Genomic DNA, 11808 nt, shown 5'->3' with positions numbered 1-11808 from the left:
CAATAGGGACTAAATTATTTTCAGTACCCATTTAAAATGGGCAATGAGGTTCCTAGATTATTTCTTTCTTGTACATACAGTGTCTGTTGAGAGTATCAGCAGAGGCTTCCCTCATTTGAAAAATAAACAGAGCACTACCAAAAGAAAGTAAAGGAAGCAAAAGACTTAAGAATATTCAGTACTATGTATGACAATGTATGTCTACAACTTTTTAATTGTCAGGCTTATAAAGTAAACCTGACTTAATTAAAATCAAGTGTGTTTCATAGGAAAAACAATTTTATTTTGCATTGATCAGGTATTTTGTCTAGGAAGAAGTTTAAAAGCCCTTTTAAAATAAGCACATATGTAAATTAAACTTCAAATAGATAAAAAAAAATCAGCTATTTCAGAAAAACATGGCAGGATAAGCTCAAATCCCTAGGAATTTTTAAAAAATATACAAATAAACAATGTTTAAGGCATTCATAATCCTAGCCTTAATCATGGGGGAGGGGGCGCATTATTCATGAGGTCTGACTTTATTTCTTAAGGCCTGAATTTCATTAATCTGGAATGATTTGGAATTATGACAGAAAGAATATGAAAGATTCAGTTTTTTTTTGTTTTTTTTGTTTTTTTGTCGGTCGTGGGGCTTGAACTCTGGGCCTGGGCGCTGTCCCTCAGCTCTTCAGCTCAAGGCGAGCGCTCTACCACTTGAGCTACAGCGCCACTTCCGGTTTTCTGGTGGTTTATTGGAGATAGGAGTCTCATGGTCTCTCCTGCCCGGGCTGGCTTTGAACCACGATCCTCAGATCTCAGCCTCCTGAGTAGCTAGGATTACAGGCGTGAGCCACCAGCGCCCGGCTTGAAAGATTCAGTTTTAAAAGTGTTAATTCATTCACTGAGATTATATCCAGGTATTTGCCTCCTCCCCCCAAATGGAATTGTCTGGCAATTGATGAACTAAAAAAGTGTTCAAGAATGATGAAGTGCTCTTCTTCCAGAGAACCTCAGAGCTGTTGAAGTACTTAAGACATCCAGGGAATATTGAAACATATCCAAAATGATGAAATCATAGTATTAAAATACCACTTATTTCAAAATTTTGTCAAAATAATATATCTATAACATCATAAAATGGGATCTTTAACTATTAAGGAACAGTTTTTTGTTGTGATAGTGATAAGTATATGTTTTAAAATCAAGACTTCAAGAATTAACTAAAATAGATATAAAGATCTTCAGTAATGTCCATGTGTGCTTTGCTTGGCTATGACCCAAACTACACTGGGCTTTTAGCTAATAGGAACAACTGATAAACTGGCTGGCTGGATACATGCATGCATCGTGCATATCCATTATTTCTTAAAAGTAACTCAAGCTTCTTTTTCATGTTTCATCTTCCTTTAGTTTTGAGCAGTGTTGTTTACAGTATGCTTACCACAGAGCCAGGCATGAGTCCGACTTGACTCCCAAGTCCAGATTTTTCATCCAACCCAGCCATCTGAGCTGAAAATGGCTGTAAAAAGCAATGTGTTGACATTATTTCCACAGTAAAAGATGTAAGTCAACATTCTTTTTAAATTGAAAAATGCGTACTTTATGTAATCCTTACAGAATGACTCTCCTAAGAACAATTTTAAATATTTCACTGTAAAGCATGATGGAAGATTCAAGCTATTTGGTCAAGCTGTATGCTTTTTTTTGAGATTTTTTAAATCTTTTTATAAAAGTGATATACAGACGGGCTACAGTTACATAGGTAATTCATTCATTTCCTTTTGAACAATTTCATTCCCTCCCTCATCCTGTCCCAGTTTTTTCCTTCCCAGTTCCCATTCCCTCTCCTCCCTGCAATTTCCAACTTAGTATCTAGTAGGTTTTATTGTATGCTTTTGATAGACCATTCTTCCTTAGAGCATTTTCTGAAGTATACAGATTCAGAACAGCTGAAGTGGGACAAACATCTGACACCTAATAAAAGCACAGTTCATGCTGATGAGTTCTCAGGCTAATGAATTTCAGGTTTAAGCCTCTTTATCTGATTGTCTTCCATGATTAGAGTACACTAAACACTGAAACAAAGCCCAAAAGATGCCTTTAAACATTTGTCCTAAAGATGCCAGATTTCATATTGGACTATTTTAAAGAGATCCTGTGCCTCTTTCTTTGTTCATGGCTAGCAAACATTGAATTGCATTTATGTAAATTGTAAACATTTTATAACCTTTTTAATGAATCTCTAAATGTTCTAAAAAGATTAAAGCAGCTTTACCTGTATTCACATTAAAAAAAAAAACCCTTGGCAAACAAACTCTCTTAAACTGTTTGCCTACAATCCAGTAGATATATAAATTTCCAGATCTTATTGCTAAAAAAAACTGTGCATTTTTAAAAGACAGTTGGCAATTTCTTCCACAATCAATTGAGAAACTGTGCTAAGTTTTATAAAATAAAAATGATACTCAGATACCATAAGATCCCTTATTATATTATGCAATCTAACACTAACTGCCTTATACTTCTTACACTAAGAATTCAAAGGAGACCACAGAGGTATTTGATTATACTTCAGGTTAGAAACAAAAATTTAAGAAATAATCAGATAGCTTTATTAGTGTTGTTTTGATTTAGTTATAAAACATTCCTCTAAAAGGCTCATGTGCTAAACGCTTGATCCTTAATGCAGAGCTCAAAGGTAGGGCTTTGGGGAAATGATTGGACAGGTCTATTCTTTCAACAGTGAAGTCATATAATAGTGGATTCATTATTTGATATCATTATTGGGAGGCACTGGAAACTTCAGGGGGTTGCTCAGTGGAGAAGGCTGGTTACAGGCAATGTGCTCTTACTGGCCTGTGTTTTGGCCCTATCTTTTGCACTTTCTGCTTCCACGCCACCATAATAGGTAAGGAGCTTTGTTCTAACAAGTTTTTCTGCCTTGATGTTCTCACCACAGGTACACACACAATGGACCCACTGTCCATGGATTGAAACCTCTGAAACTACTCGCTAAAATAAGTCTCTGGAATTTGTCACAATGACAAATCATCTAACACAAATTTCTCACATATGATGTTCTCATAAGCCTCAAGCCTCTAGGTTAGAGGATATGATGTTGGTTTTGTCAACATTTTGAGGCTGGGTTGTGACAGAAGCATAGCATCAGATCTCTCCTTTAGCTCCTCAGTAAGCAAGGCTTGTCCATTAAAACCCATGCAAAGAAAAAATTCACAACAATAAAAAAAACTAAAAAATAATAATTCTCAGAGCCCAGAACTGACATCGAGAAACTCTGAAGCACCACTTGAAAAAATGCCACTTTCAATTTTCCAACACTTCTCTCTAGATCCTTTCATGGTATTCCAGAGCAGGGAAACATTCACTCCACATTTTGTTTTCTGAACTGACTCCATCAAAAATCATAATGAAGGCCTGGAAAAGTGGCTCAGTGGTAGAGTGCTTGCCTTGCATGCATGAGGCCCTAGGTTCCATTCCTCAGCACCACATAAGCAGAAAAAGCTGGAAGTGTCGCTGTGGCTCAAGTGGTAGAGTGCTAGCCTTGAGCTGAAGAGCTGAGAGACAGTGCCCAAGCCCGGAGATCAGGCCCCTTGACCGGCAAAAAAAAAAATCATAATGACAAACTTATAACTGAATACACTACCTCCATGTGATATTTGGCAGTACACACAACTCACCCGACTCATGCCATCTGGTCCTGGGTGGGAGGGATGCCCAGGAGGCCCCGGAGCACCGGGTTGACCTGGAACACCTGGCTCACCATCAATTCCCTGAGGGCCACGGGGACCCTAGAAAAACAAAGCCAGGAAAGTCAAAACCCATGATCAAACATGTATTTGGTAGATGGCTTTAATCATCTCCTTCTTCAAGGCCATTGTGACCATCAGCTACATCAACACTGTTGATTTTACACTGATCAGACTTTCGATTATAGGGTAAAGTCTAGGTAAGAATTTTACTTCATGTGGTAAATCACCAGGCCTTACTTTTCTTAGAATCATTTAAAAACTGCTTTCAGTGTAGCAGCAGTCTGAGCCTCCTTATTTGTTTGCTTTGTTGCACAAAAGTATTTAAAAACAAATTCTAAGTTTACTGTCTGTCTTTGATTATAGTTAACTATGAATCTGCCTGTTTTAACCATGTTACCAACCCACTTCCTCCAAATAGAGATAATCTTGGCTTGGAGCTGTGAGTTGAGTTTATATTTATTTCTAAGTGCTTGATGCTTTGCATAGTTCCTGGTACATACTAGACCTTCAGGACATGTGCATTACATTTTCACACTTCAATCTTTGTACTTTTAGGCTGGCACATTTTATTATCCTTTCCCACCCTGAAAAGTAGACAAGACCAATGAAAAATTAGAAATAAAGGCAAAAAATGATCCAGCCAAGTCTAGTTCTCAGAAAAGTGAGCAATGGTTTCTAGTTGCCAAACTCCACCCTTCCAGCCCACATCCTCAGGCAGTTTAGGGAATAGCCACGTCCTCAATTCTTGTAAAGCTCAGTCCCCTAGCCTCATCATTCCCACAAGTCTTCTCAAGTATTTGCTGACTTGTTAATGCTTTAAAAAATCGTAACAAGCTTCAAAAGGAAAGGAACAAAGTATTATAAAACAATGTTTTTTATCAGTAAGAGTGAGAATTGAGAATAATGATACATTAGTAATTAATAGGAAAAGAACATTAGCTACCTTGAGCAAAAGAGTGTCTACTGGTCAGCCACCAGTTCAAATATGATCTGGTGATGCAGGTAGAGTAATACAGGGCATACTGATGCTGTAGAGAATGCAGTTCGCATATGATGGTATAATAGTTTGAGAAGAGTAGCATAGTAGTTATACTATAAAGTTGATAATAGTTTGATATATTCAAACATTCATATAAGATTCTTTATTTCTTGAAATAGTAGAATAAATAATTTATTCAAACAGAAGTAGCTCTCATTACCAAATTACTCTCATTATCAAAACCAAACTCTATTTGCTGGGCGCTGGTGGCTTGAAACTTTAATCCTAAGTACTAAAAAGACTGAGATATGTAGGTCAGTTAGAAGCCAGCTTAGGCAGGAAAAGTTATGACTGTTATACCTGTTAACCATCAAAAAGCCAGAAGTGGAGCTGTGGCTCAAGTGGGAGAATGCTAGCCTTTAGCAAAAAGAACAAAAACAAAAATAAAACTCAGTGATATTGCTTAGGCCCTGAGTTCAAGCCCCAGGATTTATGTGCATGTGTGTGTACACACACACACACACACCACAAACATCACCCCCCTTTTGATTCTTAAGCTACTGATAATTTGCTACACTTTTCATCTAGAGGTTTTTATTGCTAACAAGGATTCCTAGATTATATGTTGGTGGGCATTCATGGAAATGCATATCTTCAGTGGTAGCAAAGACAAAGAATCTGGCTTACTCATAGAATCTGGCATGAAAAACATGTTTTATAATATTTAACTGATAAATGATGATAATTATCTAATATCACATACAAAAACATGAGCTAAACATAATCTTAGTTCCCTATGCCATTTTTAATGAACATGGAAATATGTTTACTGTCTATATAGATAGGTAGACAAAATTTTGAGTGATGTAGTCTTAAAGCTACTGTTTTCTAATTCCTCTAATGTGTGATTAGTAAAATAATTATCATATTTCTGTGTGATCTGGAGATAACACACAATTTCTCTGACTTTAGAATCTATGCTGTATTTTCCCAAAATTGTTCTAAAATACCTTGCACAATATTGTAGTCTTACATAAACTGAAGTTAAAAATCAATAAAATTGATTTCATGAAAAATTCCATAATTATGTGAACATAACCAAGACTACTATTGATAAGAACAACTATAATACTGAACATTATAATTTTATAACATTAAATATTAAAAATAAATGATTTTGAAATAGTTTAACATACATTTTCATATATTTTTATATTTACAAATGAACATATTAAGGTAAAAAAATTCTATTTATTATCATTCCCTTCCATCATCCAGATGCTCAGCACAGAGTGTAGCAATCTACAACAATAAATTACTGTTTCTGACCACTAGGTGGCAACATCTACAAGTAGCAAAGAGTCATGACAGAATTGGGAAGAACTTTTTGGTTCTGGGGCTGATTAGCAGTAACACACACATATACACACACACAAAACAAACACATGTACACACATATATCATAAGGATTAAGTAACATATGCAATCCGATCTCCTTGGCTATCTATCTCCTGATAGAGTTTTATTTACTCACTATTGTAACCTGGGCAATCTATTTAAGACTGAAGAAATGTAATGAAAGACATTCATTATGCTCATTGGCTAGTACTGATAGCTTCACAAGACTTTTCTGTGTTAATTTCAATTTTCAATTTCAAATCTGCCTGAATTTGGAAACTCTGAGAGACATTATTAGTTGTCACAATCTGAGAGGTGATGGAAGCATCTAGTAGGTGGAGATATTCAATGTCCCACAATGAAAAAGAAATTATCTGAACAACTGTGTTGCACATTGTGACACTTCTGCACTGTCTAATAGCACTAGGAGTAGGAAGAGGAAAGTAGTATCTATGATTCTAACACTACACTGCATTTTGACAGCAATAGCATTAGTACAGTCCCTGCAGAAGGTTTGAGATCTAAAACTCAGACCTCCTCTATAAGTATTCTGTGATACAATGCTGGAGGCTAGGAAACAGCTAGAATAGGAATATTAACACCAAGGAAATCAGCAAATGCTACATTTAAAATAACAGCTTTTGAAAAGAAATCCAATTGTTAAACACTTGTTGTCACAACACTCTTTGCTCGTATTAACAGAGGAACATATGTTCTAGATAGCATCTGCCAACAGTCATCTTGCTTCATGAATGTCTAATCACCACTCTACACACACACACACACACACACACACACACAAACACACACACACATGTTCATGCATGCCCAATTCATATTCTCTTCCTTGGGTCTAAACAAGATAGAAAGTAAATTACAATCACAAACTATATCAAGATAATAACAAAGTAATTTCCTCTAAATCAGGAGAGCTAATTACTCATGAGGAGAATTCTTTGTGCATTTAATGTAGGCAAGAAGGTGGCTCCTTGATGCGCTCAGGGAACAAAGTTCAGACTGGCTTTCTTGGGACCCAGTGGTAAAAATGAACCTTCCCCATCTACTTACAGGTCTTCCTTTGGGGCCTCTCTCTCCTCTTGGTCCTTGAGATCCTGGAGGGCCCTAAAACAGTGAGTAAGTGATGATTATTTCTTTTTTTTCAGTACATTGTAGTTCTTTTTTGTACATTTTTATTGTAAAAATACTATACAGAGGGGTTACAGTTATATGAACAAGGTAATGAGTACATTTCCAATTGAGCATTGTTGCTTCTTCCTTTATTTTTCCCCTACCATTCCTTCCCTCCAACAATGATGATTATTTCTATAAACATTTACATTTTGAGTGTTTTTATTTAAAAGACTTGTTTTACAAGATGAAATTTAGAAATAGAAATATTGCATATCTAATTCCATGCAGTTGTACACTGTGGGGAACAAAGGTATGCACATACAAAGTTACATGTCCATTGGAGGATGTTTATTGTAACAGAGAAAGCTGAGGGCCTGCAAAAAATTATAGCATCACAGACCACAATTAACTAAGTATATTAGTTTGTCTATAATCACTAATTTTCTAGCTATCTTGTGGGCACAAAAACTTGAGAGTTCAGAGTTGAAAAACCCCATAAATGTACAGACCTCAAATGATGAATTATCTGTATGAGTTCACCTTGGCAGATGATACCACAGAACGCTCATCAAGTTTCATCTCCTGTTGAAGCAGTGGAAAGAAAAGCCTTCCACTCCACAACAGCTGTTCATTTCATCATAATATTTTACTCAACTTAAAATATACTATTCTTTCCACTGTATATTTAAGACTTACTTAATTTTTCAAATCATAGTTTCCATTATTCATTTCTCAAAACAACAGCTGTTTTTCTAAAATGGTGTTACGATGAAAGTATTTTAAAATGGCTTTTTCCCCAGTGGGAAATGATGCTTCTAGGATAGGGTGGGTGGTTATTACTCTTTAAAAAGATTGTGTTGTTGTTGTTACACTGTCCAGGTTGTCCCAAATTCCTGGGCTTGAGAAATTCTCTTGTCTTACCCTCCTGAGTAGCTGGAACTCTATGTGTACATAATATATCTTGCTCAACAATGTTGTTTAAAAGCAAAAGCTTCTCAAGAATTAATGTAAGCAGGTTCAAGCTATATTATTATTTTACTTAAGTTGAATTTGTGTATTTTTTGGGGGGGAGGTCTGGTCATGGGGCCTGAACTCTGGGCCTGGACGTTGTCCCTCAGAGCTCTTCAGCTCAAGGCTAGTGCTCTACCTACCACTTGAACCACAATGCCACTTCTGGCTTTTTTCTTTTTGCTTATGTGGTGCTGAGGAATCGAACCCAGGGCCTCAGGCATACAAGGCAAACACTCTACCACTGAGCCACCTTCCCAGACCCTGAATTTGTGTATTTTAAGTTTAACATGAGGGTAAGACATGGTGATGTATATCTATAATCTAACTACTAGAGAGATGAGATGATGAGAACCAGACAAAAATTTAGTGAAGGTTGATCAACAAACAAGCTGATACGATAGTACACACAATCATGCCTAGCATCTGGCTATGTAGGAGACAGAGGCAGGAGTCTGGCTCCAAGCAAAAATGAGAGAGCTTATCCACAAAATAACTAAAGCAAAAATGACTGGGGCATGAAGAGCTGGCCTACCAATAAGGTGCTAAATTCATGTTTCAGTATCACCAATACATAAATATATTAATGAATAAATTACTGAATAAAATTTGCATAAATATGGATGAATGTGTGTATATGAGTGTATTGTCCATCTATGCAGCTATGCATTCTGCTAATAACTCAAACCAGAAAAAAATGGTATCTAAATCTAAAAGTAACCACTTCCATATCCAATTTCTCAACTTCTACTGCAATATGTAATTTATACAAATCATAGCAATTCACTCTTAATCAGAGTCAGATAACAAATATTATTTGTTAACTTTTATTTTTTACTTTTGCTAATTTATAATTTGTTAATATTACTGTTACATTTGCTAATTTAATAAGGTCAATATAAACTTAGCAATGTGACTACAAGTGGCTTGGTCTTTCACATAACCAATAGCAAAACTAAACAGAGGAGAAAAATTTAATGAAATATTCTCTATGAATAAGAGTTTATTGTTGCAAAAAAATGCCTAAACTAAAAAATGATTCAAGACAAGATGTTCTAAAAACAACAAGATTTTTTTAACATATATATGCAGTTTTCATTTTAGGGATGCCACAGCAATTTGCAGTATCCTAGTGAACACAATAGCATCATGAATAGTGGAGAAAAGCACTTACTGCTGGACCTGGTCGACCACGGATGCCTGTGACCTAAACAACAAGCAAAACATTGTTAAGATAAAGTCTCTACAGAGATTTAGAAGCGTCAGTCGTCAAATAAGAATAAAACCAAAATCACAAAAATATGTTTCATCTAAACAAATGGAAGTTATTTACAACATTTCTTCTGTGAATTGTAGATTATGATATTATCAAATTTAAACACTACTACGGAGAGGCAAAACTAGTAGAATGATTAAGCGCACCAATGCTGGAGCCAAGATGCCATCCAAATCCTGGCAAGAACTGAGGGCTCATTTTTTTCTGTGCTTTTGTTTCTTTGAAGGCAAACTTAAAGGCAAAATGGTGATTCTGATAGTGCAGTAATCTCTCTCATAAATTGAACAGACAAATAAATGTAAAACATTGGCATTTTTGATGTAGTAAATTTGTGTAAGTGACTTTACATGAAGAAAAACAAAATGAGTGATTTAAATGGTAAGTATTCTTTGTGAAAAACAAGCAGATTTAAAGGCAAAACAACAATGTAAACATTGCCAAATAAAATTTATAGTTTGCAGTTATAGATTGATAATTCCTTTAGGATATAGGTGGTTGAAAACTGAACATATACATCTCTATAAACATTTTTAAAATGGTGAGGTAACATTCAATATCTACCAAGACCAAAGGATAACTTAGTTCCCAACCCATGGAACATTAAACTGCTATACTCTTACTAATATTAACTCTCCCTATTTATGAAAATATGATTTTGTACCTTTAGTCATATGAATCATTGAAGTTAGAAATATGGAAAATTATTGCATTAAGTACTTAAATATATTTTATCTTGCTTTTGTTTACTTGTTTACAAAATAACTAATTTTTATCTTTTAAGAGGAAAAATAACATAAAAGTATACTAAAGTTATGTTTTAAAGCATTTTATTTACATATACTTACAACAGGCACTAATCCTGGTTCTCCTTTTTGTCCCTATGGAAAAAAAATTCGGTTAATCACAGTAGCCCATGGAAACACTGGGAAGTTCTATGACATATTAAAAAAAGAGAAAAAGTTAATGATCAATTGTTAGGATATAGAGTCATATATCATTCATAAAAATACACTCATTTGGTATACAAGTCCTAAAGTTAATCAGTCTAACATAAAACATGTAAAATTGTTGTGCCAGTTTTTACAGGGAAAAAAAGATAGAGGAATGGTTGTGATATAGATATGAGACAAAGTTCTGTTGGGGGGAAAATCCAAAGAGATAAAATGCAAGAAAAGTTCAAGACATTTCTTGAACTGAACTGGGCTGACTCCCTATCTTGGCTATGGTAATAGCACTGCAATAAGCATGGTGGTGCTGGTGGCCTTACTGTACCATGGTTTGTATTCCTTTGGATATATACTCAGGAGTGGAACTGCTAGTTCATGGGGAAGCTCTATGTTTAGTCTTTTGGGGAACCTCATGCTAGTTTCCAGAGTGGTTGAACAAGTTTACAATCCCACCCATAGAATATTAAGGCTCATTTATGATCACGTCCTCACCAGCATCTGATATTGTTTTCTTAATAGCGTATAAATTTATAAATAAATACATTGAGTGGTATGTAAGTATACCCAAATGTATTAACTAAAATATGGTAGATTCAAGGGAGAACTCAAACTATAATTCCTTAGAAAGGCAAAGTCAAAGTTCAACAAAATAGACACCAAGAAAATAGTACTCAAAAGGGGTAAGATGGGGTATGAAGGAGAAGGGTAGACAATGAAGAAAAATGAGGAGAAATACAAGCAAAGAATGCAATGTATATCCTGCAAAATTAAGAAATATGAAGGAAGGGTTGGGTTGGGAGAAATGGGTGAAAATGATGAAAGGGGCGACATTGATCAAAATGCATTATACTCATCCTATTTTGTTAAATGGCAGCTCTTTGTACAACTACTTAAAGATAATTTTAAAAGGAAAGAAGAAGACGAAAAAGGAGGAAGGGGGGGAGGGGAGGGGGAGGGGGTGGGGGAGGGGAATAGGAAGAGGGAGGAAGAGCAAAAACTAATTTTACAAAAAGAAACAGTAAAATAAGTGGAATTTTATAATTCTCAAATGTCTAAGAAAGATGTTGAAAAATAATGAAATAGGACATAAAAACAACAAAGTACAAATAGTTAATAACAAAGTAAAAATAGATAAATAACAAAATACACATAGAAATAACAAAAAACAAAGGGGCTGGGGAGGTGGCTCAGTGGTAGAGCGCTTGCCTTGCATGCATGAGGCCCTGGGTTTGATTCCTCAGCACTACATAAGCAAAAAGAAAAAAAAAGCCAGAAGTGGCGCTGTGGCTCAAGTGGTAGAGCGCTAGCCTTGAGCTG

General features: G+C 35.5%; 1 protein-coding gene across 1 annotated transcript in view; it reads right to left on the bottom strand.

The window, feature by feature from the left end:
- The window catches only part of Col5a2 (collagen type V alpha 2 chain), a 146449-nt gene that overhangs the window by 54779 nt on the left and 79862 nt on the right, over positions 1–11808 (bottom strand). Inside the window, exons 4-8 of the mRNA XM_042688346.1 lie at positions 10390–10422; positions 9443–9475; positions 7198–7251; positions 3681–3791; positions 1424–1501 (exon numbers count right to left, since the gene is read on the bottom strand). Of these exons, the coding sequence (XP_042544280.1) occupies positions 1424–1501; positions 3681–3791; positions 7198–7251; positions 9443–9475; positions 10390–10422 (309 nt within the window). The remainder of the gene's footprint in view (positions 1–1423; positions 1502–3680; positions 3792–7197; positions 7252–9442; positions 9476–10389; positions 10423–11808) is intronic.

The sequence above is a fragment of the Dipodomys spectabilis genome, unplaced genomic scaffold (assembly GCF_019054845.1).
Source record: "Dipodomys spectabilis isolate Male_0828 unplaced genomic scaffold, ASM1905484v1 ptg000115l, whole genome shotgun sequence".
NCBI lineage: Eukaryota > Metazoa > Chordata > Mammalia > Rodentia > Heteromyidae > Dipodomys > Dipodomys spectabilis.
The sequence above is the reverse complement of the archived record's forward strand: the minus strand, read 5'-3'. Positions and strand labels throughout refer to the sequence as shown.